General features: G+C 36.6%; 1 protein-coding gene across 12 annotated transcripts in view; it reads left to right on the top strand.

The window, feature by feature from the left end:
• The window catches only part of R3HDM1 (R3H domain containing 1), a 79614-nt gene that overhangs the window by 59054 nt on the left and 6756 nt on the right, over positions 1 to 13804 (top strand). For 6 of the 12 annotated variants that reach the window (XM_032190429.1, XM_032190425.1, XM_032190427.1 and 3 more), the window contains 7 exons: positions 1213 to 1314; positions 3851 to 4111; positions 4867 to 4987; positions 9041 to 9195; positions 9751 to 9899; positions 11360 to 11463; positions 12046 to 12213. In XM_032190429.1, the coding sequence (XP_032046320.1) occupies positions 1213 to 1314; positions 3851 to 4111; positions 4867 to 4987; positions 9041 to 9195; positions 9751 to 9899; positions 11360 to 11463; positions 12046 to 12213 (1060 nt within the window). The remainder of the gene's footprint in view (positions 1 to 1212; positions 1315 to 3850; positions 4112 to 4866; positions 4988 to 9040; positions 9196 to 9750; positions 9900 to 11359; positions 11464 to 12045; positions 12214 to 13804) is intronic. The other 6 variants (XM_032190434.1, XM_032190428.1, XM_032190424.1 and 3 more) reach the window with 5 other exon arrangements.

Genomic DNA, 13804 nt, shown 5'->3' with positions numbered 1-13804 from the left:
CCCATGTCACACTTAGTCACACACACACAAACACCCCTAGCATACAGTCACATAGTCAGCAAACTGGGTAGGGAGTTAATCCAGTTGAAATCTCTTTTCATTAAGGTTATTTTTCAGTCTGATGAATTCCTGGGCCATACCGTACAAGCAGTATGGTGGCACAAAAGAGGTGGTTTAGGACTGGTGGGTATGAATGCCTCTTTGGTAGCACCTTGGCTTACCCTACTTAGAAAACCCTGTGCTGAAGAAAAACCCCATGCTGAATTACAGGCTTTTTTATTTTTCTCATCTTGCACAAGAGGAATTTGGTAAAATAAGCCAGATTAAAGATGACTCAGCCCTTGAAGAAGAAAAGAAAAGTGAGCAATGTGTTATAGTCAGGAGAAAGGAGAATTCTACCTCTTTTTGCAGCAGCTATTTCAAGCACCAAGGTATTGGCTATAGTCCCCTGTGGTGTTTTCAAATTGTTCTCAAGTTTTGTCAGAAAGTTATTTATAGAACTTTATCTGGCTTTATCCTTGTCCATTTTCCTTGGCTTAAATCTTCTGTTCAGGCTACCTGCATGTGACACAGTAATGATGGGCTGTTTTGAAACAGGTTCATTTATACAATTTCTCTCTGTCTGATCTACAAAAGCATGCAGTATTTGTAGTTTTCTTTGCAAATCCTTTACCACTTCTATAATTGCCTTCTCAATGGCTGCTGGAGTTAAACCTGCTCAAAATATTATTAGCAATGATAGATCTCTGATGTTTAAATAACCCCAATGCATACAAAATATTTCAGTATTGTTGGATAAAGGAAAGTAATACGTTTTAATCTGTGGTTAGTACTAGATTCATTCTGTATTTAGATGCTTTAAAATAACTTGTATTTAGAATGCATGTGCAGTTCTTATTTATAATTTCAAAAGAATCTCTCTCTCAAATAGTATATGCTAAATAGAAGCAATTTGACTTATTTGTTATACATAAGCTTTAAAATAAAGCAAACGCATTTCTGCTGGGATACAGATATTGAAAATTACGTTTATTTTAATTCTGTTCAGTCTTCAGCTTGATTTAATTGGGGAAAAAATGTATCCCTTCCCTCTCTGGTAATGACTGGAGCACGTTTGCCTTTTTTTTTTTTTTTTTCCTATTAAAAAAGACTTTGTTTTCACTTCTCTTACTTCTAATGTTAACCATGTTTCTAAACCTGTTATTTCTTCAGCCTATCCGGCCTCTGCAGCCTTCTTCCCAGCCTGTTCAGTACTCTGCAGTCTCTTATCCACCCTCGCTCCTGCCAGTCTCCTCTACCCAGCAATATTCTGTGGTATTATATCTTCTGTTCATTTCCTCTCTGCATGGGTTAATCTTTAGTGGGTGCTGACCTTTGCTTGGGTTGTTTGTAAGTGGTGTCTGATACCAGTGTAATGACTGGCTGGCTTCTTAATCGCAGTAAAATATTACCTGAGTGGTTGAAAATAGTTCCTGAGGTTTTACCCTCTAAATTTCAAACTCAACAGAAATACATACAATTGGACTATTCCTATATACGTGTATTAATTGATTTATATATTTTATTTTTTTTCCTTTGTAGAGGGGAAGCTTTTTCAAAGTTTTGTTAGCCAGTCAATCAATACCTTCTATGTCTTTCAATTAACTTTTCTCCATCCTTTTCTTCTCGTTGTTATGTCTGCTCTCTCTTCTGCTGACCCCTAATCTCTTTTCAGGGATCACATGTGCAGTGTTGTTGTTTTTGTGGTTATATTTTCTAGCCTCTTTGCCAGAACTTTAACACTCCCAGTTCATGAGCATCCAGTATTAAATAGATGGAAGGTGGAAACGAAAAAAATAATATTCACTAAGAATCTTAACACCAAGACAAAATGAAGCCTAGGAAAGAAGAAAAGTTACACAAAGCAGAATGTAAACTAGGGTTTGGGTCAAAAACTAGGCTTCCCAGCTTTCCATGGAGCTCTACATGTTATACAATAGCTATTTTAATATGTATTCAGAGTATTTTGTTACTGGTTTTGGTATTAATCAGAAACATTGTCTGGTAATAAATATAGATCTGAATTCAATAGGCTGCATATAATTAAAACTATATAATCAGTGTTATCTGTACTTTAGATATACAATCCTAAAAAGGAATTGCACTTCACAAAGGGTGTATTGTTTTTAGCAGTGTTGTTTCTCATGGTATTTTAGAGTTTGAATACATGTGAATTGCATTGAAAATAACTTAACCATTCTCATCTCATTAACTGAGAAGGTAATTAAACAATGTGAACTTCCTACGCAGTTTTAGCATATGAATAAATTGCTGCCTGTGGCAGCTAGTTCAAACATAGCTTAGGTTTCTGTGCTGTAATTTGCAATCATTGTTAGGCATACGTTTGTTAAAACAATGAAACTTCCCCAGGTTTATAATAGTTTCAAACCATTTCATGTTCAGGAAATGAGTTGAAGTACTAATTGTGCTGTCAGCTTCAAAAATGTATTTCTACTTATGGCAACTTACATAACATATAAAAAGGAATGATGGTCTAGGCTCATAATCTAAATTGAACACCTTCATAGTTGGTAGCAGGAAAGTTTGCTTTATCCATGTCTGGCAATACGGTGTTTCAATGGTTGATCATACTTGTACTGTACCTGTTGTTGTGGGAAGAACTGACCAGATCAGAATTCACTTGTATTCAGTGTATAACAGAAATAAACTTGCAGTGGCACTTTAGCCATTTGTAAAAGTAATATTTAATCAGAACTGAATATCAGGATCTCTTCTCTTAACTAGATATTATGGGGAGCAGAATGTAAAATCCAGTGTAGAGAAGTATTATGGTTGCATTAATAGGCCTCATCTCAAAATGAAGTGACAATGACAAGTTAAGTAGTTGATACGGTGAAAATAAGTCTTTTTAAGTTGTAAAGGTATTCTAAATAAAGTTTTAAGTGCAAATTCATATTTCTAGTATTTAGTATTTTTAGCCTTGGAACTATAAAACTTCATCAAACAATGTGAATATAGATCCATAAAAGACAGAGGTCGAACTTAGTTTTTGTCAATTAACTCATATTTTCGTCATATTGTCTTCAAATTTTTGAGTTTCTTCACATTTGGATTTTACTTGTGAACCTTCATTTTTAACAAAAGATAATTTATTAGAGATCACTTCTTATTTTCAGAATGCTGGTAATCCATTTGATGCTGAATTGCTTGAAAAGAAAAATGCTTGGGGTTACAGTAAGAGGAGTTTCATATTCCATGGGACTCCTGCAGTGCTCAGTGCTGTCAGTACCATAGTTTCAAATGTTAATAAAATACAGATAATGGGTAGCAGCTAGAATAGATTTTTGCAGCTGTTAGAAGGATTGATTTTTTGTTTTAGCATGACAAGTATGTAGTATAATACCAAGCTAGACAAATGTCTCCTGTTGTCCAGGATTAGAGCCTCATTAACTGAAAATTAAAAATTACTTTAACAATACTGTTGCCTTCTGCTGTCTTAACTGGGGGTTAACATTATTACTCAGGCTTTGGAGTCCAATCAGAAAATAAATTGAATTCTTACAATAAGTAGATAGAGGCAGATGTGGAGTGAGTAAAGTCTCTCAACATGGATGTTCTTTCCCACTGTCAGCCCTGAAGATAATTTGCTGCTGTGTTCTATCATGTGCTATCATTCTTCCTCCTGCTCTTTGGCTGATGTTGTAATTTGAGACATTCCTATATGAAAATTTTACTTACTGAGCTATTTGTCGTTCACTTACTGTGATATAATCTTTTATTCTTATTTTATTTTGAGTACCTGTGAATGTAATTTTTGCCTTTTTTTTTTTTTTTTTTTTAAAAAATACAGCAAGACAACCTAGGATCACAATTTAGCCATATGAGTCTTGCCCGTCAGCCACCTGCTGATCCAGCTGAACCTCATACCACTATGTTCCAGTCCACTGTAGTTCTCCAGCCCCCACAGCAGTCTGGTTATATCATCGCAGCTGCTCCACCTCCACCACCCTCTGGCCAACCAGTTTCTACTCAAGGCTACTCTACGTCTAGCCACCCTGTCAGCCAGCAAGTGCTCCAGCAGCAGGGATATATGCAGCAACCTGTGCCACAGGTACAATGGTTCTGTTTCCAGTCTACCAAAAGCTAAAATTAAAATATGATGATGCTGTTCCATTAATGGGCTTTTTATGTGCTGTGGGGATCCCTGTTAATTTGTGGCTTTGTGCATTTTTTTTCTCATTTGTGTTTTGAAATGAATGACCTTAGTGTACTTGAGGAGGAATAATCACTCAGATTTGTCTATTTAGCTAGTTAAATAAAAACAAACAAAAACCATAAATATCAGAGCACTGTGTTACTGGTAGTGACATTTTAAAACTACCAAATGTGGATTTTGTACATCCTTGTGTTCTCCATTGTTTTCTAGTGTCTCAGATGTTTCCTTATGCAAATTGGTCCAAAGATCCTGAATCTGCTCCCATCTCCCCTCCAACCTTCTCCATGGTTCCACCAAGTAGTTATTGCAGTTTAAAAGTAGCAGTGCATTACTTTCCTCTGGCATTGGCTAAAATGACATGTATTGTCACCAGAGACTGCTAAAAACAGTTCATGAAAATAGTGCTGATGTAGGGGAATTTAGTGTTTTGGAACTTATTTCTTCTACAATGAAAGTACAAGAAATCAGCTGTTAAAAGAGAGACTTTATATAATACAGAGTAAGTATTTTTATTTGCTAAAGCATTTAACATTAGTTGCACCATTAAAGTTTTGCACCTCTTTTATTGTGTGCACATCTTTTTGTGTTTATGTGTATGCCTGCTACAAACTTGCGGGTAGTGCATCTCTTTAATTGTCATTTGTCTTTAGATGCCAGCTTGTTATTGTACACCCAATCAGTACTCGCACTCCAGCCAACAGTATCGACCTGTTTCTGTCCATTACAACACGCAGCAAAACCAACCATTGGCACAGCCCGGACAGCAGACAGGTTTGTTGAACTTAATTCAGCATTTTGAATACCTTGGGTGTGTTTTTTTCCTGTTTTAAGGTGAATAAATAACTTTAAATGACGTAACGCTGCAGAGATACACCTTATCACCTTATCTCTTGTTTTGAAGCTTTGGTTACTAATTTTAGATGTGGCATGAAAACACTGCTATGCAGACCATGTTGGTAATACTGTCATTTATTTTTAAATGCAGTTGAAAATAATATAGAGTAATTTTTTTGTCCTTTGACTAAAGGTATCTGGATATTGAACAGTATATATCATGAGACTTAAGTGGCTAGAATTAGTTTTCTGATCCTTCTATTTCGGTAAAGGCTTCTCTAGTGTTTTGACTTAGCTTCCTATGAATGTTACCAAGCTTTGTCTGTTTCCCTGCTTTCCTCTTGTCTTTTTTTCCTTTTGAATTAAGTATAGCTATCATATTCTAATAACCTGCCTACTTACAAATATTGTTACAACTTCTTCAGTAAGGTTTGGATTCCTAAAGCAAATTTATTTCTGAGTAGTATCTTAACTCATAGTAAAAACTTTCAGAAGTAGCTAGTGACATATGAAGGCAGAGAACATTTTGGCTGAGTCCGTTAAAAATCAGGGATTTAGTGTCATTCAGAAAGAAGGATTCTTTTATTTGCACCTCCCGCCCCCCAGATCTGAGTTTAAAAGCATGGGGTGATGTGCATCAGCATTAAGATGCAAAGGGAGGAATCAGTTGCTATTAGGTAAGTAAATTTGGTGCTTGTGTGTTTTCAGCTGTTGATGCTTTATTGAATTTCACCGTCTGTAACATGGACGGGTGAAAAGTAGCAGCCACGAAAATCTGTTTCTGGCCTAGAAGAAATAAACATAATAAAGGGAGAAAGATAGCTGTGCAGACAACTCTTACTGCTTTGATAAGGTACCTTGTGCCTCTAGTCCCAATATCAAGGGATCTTGTTAGAGTAGTGAAAGGATGGTCCAGCCAATAATTCAATTCCACTCATTCCTGCTTGGTTACTTGGTGTGTGGCTAGCACTAATGGCAGAGAAAAACATTTTACTAGGAACCAATTGCTACCTCGCCATTGCTGGCTCTCATTTACTGCTTTAGAGACAACTCCGAATCTCCATTCTGGACATTAAAAAGGTTTCACCTTGTAGTTTTTGTTCTGCAAACTGCTTATGAGATTGTATGTTTTGTAATTACCTCTCATGGGTTTATTTTAAACATTTGTACTAAGCTAACGCAAAGCTACATCTGAAATGGTCGATGCTTACTAGCGATGGCTGGTGGTGAGCTGAAGGACAGCGTGCTACTTGGCTAACGTGGCAACGAGTCCTTTGGGCTGGGGCCCTTCCAACTGCGGATATTCTGGGATTCTGGCTCTGGTCAAGAGTGAGAACAAACAAATCACGTGTTACATAAAAACCAGGGGTTTTACTCATTTAGTAAAGCAGTTGCTAACTCTGAAATTGCTTTCCAAACACAAAGTTAAGTGAAAGATGACAGCTTCTGAGAGCGTGGCACCTGAAGCCACGTTTGGTTTAACATTATGAGCTGGCCTGACTTTGAGCTGTTGAATTCGGGGCCGTAACACTGTCTGAGAGGTTTACATTTCTCACAGTGAACCGGTCTCTTTTTCAGCTGCTTCCTGGCTTCCTTGCTAAAGGGGTTTCACCTGTAATATTTAGTTGTCTGGTGGTTTTTTTTTGGTTTGTTTGTTTGTTTTCCCACTTCTGTTTTAAATGCTTTGCCCAAAACAGAGGTATTTAATGTCCTCATGACTGTGAGGGCCGACTGACCAAAAGACCTAACTGTAGGTTGATTAAAAGTCTTATCTGAACAGCAGTTACTGTAGGAACATCAGCTGAAGTTCAACTAGCTTCTGCTACAAAACTGCCAATCATCACTGTCACAGTAATAATAGCTCTATTTGTAATAGATTCCGAGCCTTATTCAGAGCTGGTTAACCAGGTTATTTTACTTTCTTGTTCTTGAATAAAAGCCATTTTTCACTCTTAACATGTTATTCAGAAATGTATTTCTATATCCTGTGGGTTAATTCCTCTTATATTAAGTGATTACTTTATGGAAATACCAAGAAACATGCTTCTTTTTGTAGCTGCTGCTTTTTGTAGCTGCTGTTCTGGAATATTTCTTGGTAATGAGGCAGTCTGCTCAGGCAGGTGCGGGTTTTCTTTTTCTGCTGAGTGTTGCATTTCTGTCATACCACTTTCTATGCAGAGGTGAAACTGGGAAACTAAAAATAGAGCGTTCTTCAGAATTCTGTGGGGAACCTTCTTGGCACACAATTTATATTGTTCCAGTTCTCTCCGCTTGCAAAATTGATTATGTCTGTCGCTGGAAGAGTCAGGAAAAAAAGCTGAAAAATATTCTCAGCAATGTTACAGTGGCGGGGAAGTGAGGGCTTTAGATTGCAGATGTGGTAATTGTATCTGTTGTATACTGCAGCTTTGCATTCGATTGCTTTTTAGGTGCCATAGATCACTTGGTAACAAAGCACATTTAAATATTTTGTTTGTAACAGATGAGAGATGGATTTTTCTATGCAGTCCAAGCTCAGTTATTAAAAATTGTAACTACTGACCTATTTGAGCAGGCATGGTTGTGAAGTTACATAGTACTCTGAAAATATTTATAGTGTCTTCTGTGTTTCTAATGAATAGCTCTCTTGGTTTTAACGAACTGAACCTTCTTCCCTTTAATTTTCTCCAGCATTATTTGGTGATGTTACCAGGCGTTGTTATTCTTCATTGTTGCAATTTCTATAAGAGAGATAGCCAGCTGAGACTTAATTTATAATGTTCATTGTACCTTGGATGTATGTAATCAGTGAATGTCTCTGGGTTTTTGTTGTTTTGTTTTGTTTTGTTTTTTTAAAGAAAAGTGTTTGTTAACTGAATAATTATTTTCTAAATAGACTAAGCAATTTTTAAACACAATTTAAAAAAAATCCATGTGACTTTTTGCAGCTGTACTTGCTTTAGCAAATATATAGTTCCATATCAAGCCAGGGAGCATGGGGAATGTCAGATTCCTTGGAATATCAATGTGTCCAAGTTAATACAGGACTCCTCTTGCCATTGGTCCTTCTGACAAGCCCAGTTTTTTACTCTACAGTGGTAACTGGCCTAGTCTCAGAAACACAGTTAGTTATGGTTTTGTTGCTGATGTGGTAAGTATTTAAGGACATAACCTGTATGATGGAATAGGACAAAAAGAACTCGTGTCCTGCATGTGTTTTGATCAGTTACCTGTAACAGGTACCTACTATATGCTTAAAAAAAAGTGGGAACAAGGCTGGAGCGTAATAAACGCTTGGGTGCCATTTCCTGTTTGGCACTCATGCTTTTTTTTTTTTTCTTCTTTTTTCATTATTTATTATTTTTTTTATTTAGGACATTTTTTGAAAGACAGCAAAGGGTGCCAGCTTAAGCAGTAATAAAGCGTTGCGGAGGCACTACAGTGGGGTGAATATGAAAAATCAGTTTGGTTTTGGTTGTTGTTTTTTAAAGGACTTGCACAAGTGCATTGCACAGTGTGCTTCAGCCTTGACTCGTAGGTGAGATACTTTCATCCTGGGGCACCTGAGATGCTAGCAGAATTTATCATAACCAGAATTTCAAAGCTGAAGTATTATAAACAGCCTTGTTTATAATAATAGACAATTAATTGTTTTTGACATTATTTAGCATGGTTTTTTCAAATGCTTTCAGCTTTCACCAATCAAATCAAGGTGTCAATGCATGTAACTCGGAGTGCAAAGAAATATTGCAAGCATGTGAGTGCAGCATTGCAGATAGTATGTGTGGTATTTAATGGTGGGGCCAGGTGGTTGTAAATGAATGAAATCTGTTGATTTTTTTAATGTTGGCTTCTTTTTATATGCATGGTAAGTTCAACTCTTAAGAAGTTGCCAGATGTAAAAAGCCATTGGAAAATGCCACACATACTTTTTCATACAGGCAGCTCTGTATAAAATGTCTTACATTTTAGACAGTACTTCCAAAATAATATTTAAATGTATAATTTCAGGTTACCAAGTTTTGCCTAACCAGCAGCAAAACTACCAGGGGTTAGTTGGAGTTCAGCAGTCTCAGAATCAAAATCTAGTCAGTGGCCAACACAACAATGTTGGGAATCAAATTCAAGGTGTGATTGTTCCATATCCTTCAGTGCCATCGTATCAGGTGGGTAATTTACTCATAACTTTCCAGTCACTCTTCTGTACTGTTGAGTGATCTTTTTTATTGAAGTGCATTGCTTTGTAAATGCAGGAAAGCTGCAAGTACATTTTAAAGGTGACTTGGAGGAGAGAGATTTAAAATAAATAAATAAATGATTGAAGCATGAAGCAGACCTATCACAAATTGACAGATTTTATCCCTCTTGAATACTAAGTGCTGCATTAATTGTGGTTCAGAGGATGGGGAAGAAAAAGCTTGTAAGAATTCCACCCACTCCACTCCTTAACTATTGTAGAGAAATTCTTTTGTTAATTTATGGAGTCCCTTGGAAGCAAAATATCCATTTTTAGGGAAGAAGGTAAAAACTTTTGTTTTATAAAGCACTGTTATTTCAACTCGTGTTATCACTAGTGTTCTGGATTTAGAGAGTTCTGGTAGATCTTTGTTGTTTTGTTTTCAAAAAAATAAAAAAATAAAAAATCTTAAAGTAGGTGATGGTCAAGAAGCAGAAGGAAAAATTTTCTGCACAAGAAGGTCTTAACGTGTTCTCAATTTTAGGTTTCGGTGCCTCAAGGTTCCCAGGCAGTGCCCCAGCAGACATATCAACAGCCTGTAATAATTCCCGGTCAGTCAAATCAAGGATTGCCCACAACAGGAATGCCAGTTTACTACAGTGTCATTCCATCAGGTCAACAGAATAACTTAAGGTTGGTTATTTGATTTTTCAGCAACCAGGTTTAATTGCCTTGTAGTAACTGACAGGATCTGCTACATTACTGCATGTATTAAATATATTTTAAAGGTAGACTTAAAAATGCTTTATTAGCTGTTTTTTTCTCTTACGCAATTCAGTTTTTGTGTCACTGCTGCATGGCTTCGTCTACTTAAATGAATCCGAGTTCTTGTTCTTTGTACTCAAATGGTTCTTAACCTTTTCTGTAGTTATGTTTGAGGCTCAGTGAATTCACCTGTAGACGTAATCCCAGACTTGTTTTGTAAATCAATTTTATTGCTTATTCTCTTGCATCATTTGCAATGGCCATCTCTATCAAACAGGGCAGCATCTTGCCTTTATCGCAGTGATAGGTCGTAATGCTTTTCAACAGAGAAGGTGGAATACTGTTCTGCAGGAACTGAATAGTCTCAAACCTGTGGGTCACCACTGAGAACTATAATCATTAGACGAGAAGCTGTGTGAGGCAATACATCCCACGCATATTGAAAACTGAAACAGGTTGCTTTCTGAGTTTGGTTTGTTTCAATGGCATCTTTAAATTAAAATCATATACTTGACACATGGGACAAAGGATGGGAAAATTTTCATGTGAAGTTACAATGGAAAATGGTGAAAATGGATTCCCAGTGGAAGCTTAAAAAGATTGTCCCTCCTTTTTTCCACAGTTTGAAGTTATAAAAACTTATTTCTCATTCCCTCAGAACATTCAGTTCATATGTTAATGAAAACTTCAACTTTATACTGAAGTACCAGACGCTGTAGACACCATCCTGCTTGTAGTCCACCAACCTGATGTTCTGCCTCTGGCAGAATGACCAGTTACTGTTACGATAGAATCTGTTACTTACCTGTTTTTGCCATTAATGCCCTGAAAAATACCTGGCATAAATAAACTTTGTTCTTTTCTTAAGTATTACAAATGCAAGGCTGTTTCTTTCCTTGAGTCTTCTTCCATGACCAGGTGTTTTTCCGATTTGGTGAAGCTGCAGTAAGGCAACCCCTGCAGCCACCTGTTTAGGCTGTGTTACTCTGCACTGAAGCATCTGAAATCCTTGTGGCAGGTTCTGTGGTGGCCATTTAACCAAGACCTAGTTACGGTTAATTAAGACAATGAACTGCCATTTTTTCATATTCTATGCATCTTTATACCTATACAGTTCTCTTTGCACAAAGGTAGTACATCAAAATATTAAATTAGTAGTGTTTTTGATATATGCAGACTGTAAGTTGTGGCCAAGGAAGAGCTGTGAAATTTCTGTCGTCTTCAGAAGCAGATTCCTGGGTGGGGAATAGGGGGGAATATTGCTGATTGAAGTTAACAATACCCCAGTAACTTACCATCTGTGTAGACAGCGAACACAATGGTTATGATTAAATAAATACGTGACATAAACCTCTGGTAGTCATGTTTGTTTTTTATTGTTATTGTAGTTCATCAGTAGGATATTTGCAGCCTCCTGGATCAGAGCAGATACAGTTTCCTAGAACATCATCACCATGTAACTCACAGCAGCTTCAAGGACAGCAATGTGCAGGTTGGAGGATTGAAGTGTGTTTTTGTGTGTGTGTGTGTGTTGTGGTTTTGTTTGTTGGTTGTGGTTTGTTTTTTTGTTTTTTTTTTGAAAGACTTATAAGTTTCTAACAATTATTATGCTGGGTGATTGCATAAGGGTTTAATTTAGAATTAACTATTTTATTGTATTTCCTTCTGTATACTATGTTTAAAATTATATTGCAAGCAGATTAACTTCACGTCTTAATTTATCACTGAGAGCCCTCAAGTTACTTTCTTAGAATTCAGTCCTGTATGGCATAATGGCTTGCAAGTCAGCTTCTGAATTGAGACAGACATGGGAACAATGCTTTCTCACCCAAATGACTTTCATCTTTTCCTCAATTATGGGAGCTATGTGGGTCTGATTGATTTATTTATTTTTGGAGTTCCTGAGAAGAGACTAAAAATTGTAATCATTCTGGGTCTGGACTGAGACGAGTAGTCACTTTTTTTTTTTTTAACTGTTGAAAGGGGAAATGAAATACTCATAAGTTGTGTGGTGTGTTCTGTTTTCCTGTTTGTTTTTTTCTGTTAGTCTTATTTACTGCTTCTGCTTTCATAGTTTATAGCAACCATTCAAGTCAGAAGCCATCACCTCCTACATTATTGCCACCTTCATCAAAGTCAAAGCCGCAACAGGCTGCTTCCATTGTGCACTACAGCATAGTGTCTCCACCCTCATCATGTAAAAGTTCACCCACTGGTCTTTCCATCATGCAGCCAATAAAAGGTATATTTTATTGGGATTTTCATCTACACCATTCTGTCTAGAAATCTGTTGTAAATGGTCAGACTGATTTTATGGCTCCCTGCTAAAACAGTTGTGACTTGAATGAATGCTTTTTTCTTAATTCTTCATCTAAATTGCTATCATTGTAACATTAAAAATGACAACTTTTGAACTGAAATGAAACAAAAGCCAACCTCACGTGGGCAGCTTGGAGGCAGCCTTCTTCAACAGAGAAGATTGTCACATAGCAGAAGCATTTAAATCAGGTTTGGAGTGTTTCAGTCTTCTAGGTAATTTTTAAAAGGCATATAATAGCAGCTTCAGTGGGGTGTGAAAACACCAGTGATACAGAGCTTGTCTTATGCATGAAATGTTTGTAAATATTAACATCCAAACACTTAAAACCTCTGAATTTCCAAACACAATTATCATAAAATTGGGCTGGTCAGGAGGTTAAGAGTATAAAGTAGCCTTCAAACCAGAGGTTATAGATCAATCATAGTGAGTGGTACTGTCCTTATTTCACTGATAGGGAGTTTGATGCATCAGGGAGATTTGGTTGGCAAAAAAGGGAGTAATCTCAAATATTGCTATCTCAGTATTTTTCAGGCAAGTAATAGATTAAACAACTAGGTCAGTGACCTAGATTCCAGTATAGATGTGATGGTTCTTACGAACTTATAAGATATTTTTAGAGCCTGTTTATTAGTAAATAGGTAACATCCACTTAAGTGGCAGGATGGCTGTTCACAGCAGTTCTGGTTTTGTTTCCATTTCCTCAACACTTTGAATTTGTTTGGATGTAGTTCTTGAAGACTGTCATTTCAGGATGTCCAAAATCAGTCTAGCCCTACTTGGTTCTACCCTTATCTTGGTAGTTTTGGTTTTATTCCGTTTTGAAGGCCTGATTCAAAGCTGTGATTAATACAAGTTTGGGGAAGGGGAGAGCCTCTGTGACAGAGAACAAGTACCAAGTGAATAAAGAAAAGCATGCGCTTCAGCTACAGTGATACTGAGATGGTACCTCAAGGTGGTTGAGGTGAGGACATATGCAGACAAGCAGCTGAGTGGTAGATTTGTAGAAGATTTGTAGATTTGTAGAAGACCAGACTCCTGATCTGGGAGATTTTTCAGGGGTTTCTTCCGTGTTTTTTCTTCTCATGCATTTTGATAATTGAAGTGAAGTGTCTGCAAACAGAGGTATGCTTTCGATGACACTTTATTTCAAGCATGCTTGTTTAGGCAAAGATTTCCATTTGTTTTCACTTACTGAAATGCTGTAGAAGTAGAAAGAACCAGCATTTGGGGGATTTATGGAGGGTGGTTTTTTGGTAGTTTAAGTAGAATTTTCAGATTGTGACACATTTTAGAAATGATGCTATTGATAATTCTGAAATACAAGCGTGTTTTTGTTGGGCATTCTTATTGAACAGAGATGAGACAAAAGAGTTGTATGCCAAGTGCTGCAGAATACTATAAAATACAGTATTTTAAGACAGTAAGATGTAAATATGCCATTTTAATGTTTATAAATATATGCATAAAAATGAAATAATATAAATATATGCCTAAAAATGAAATATTTTTTCTT

This window comes from Aythya fuligula, chromosome 6 (assembly GCF_009819795.1).
Source record: "Aythya fuligula isolate bAytFul2 chromosome 6, bAytFul2.pri, whole genome shotgun sequence".
Lineage (NCBI taxonomy): Eukaryota > Metazoa > Chordata > Aves > Anseriformes > Anatidae > Aythya > Aythya fuligula.
Note: the sequence above shows the minus strand (reverse complement) of the source record. Positions and strands in the feature narration are given on the sequence as shown.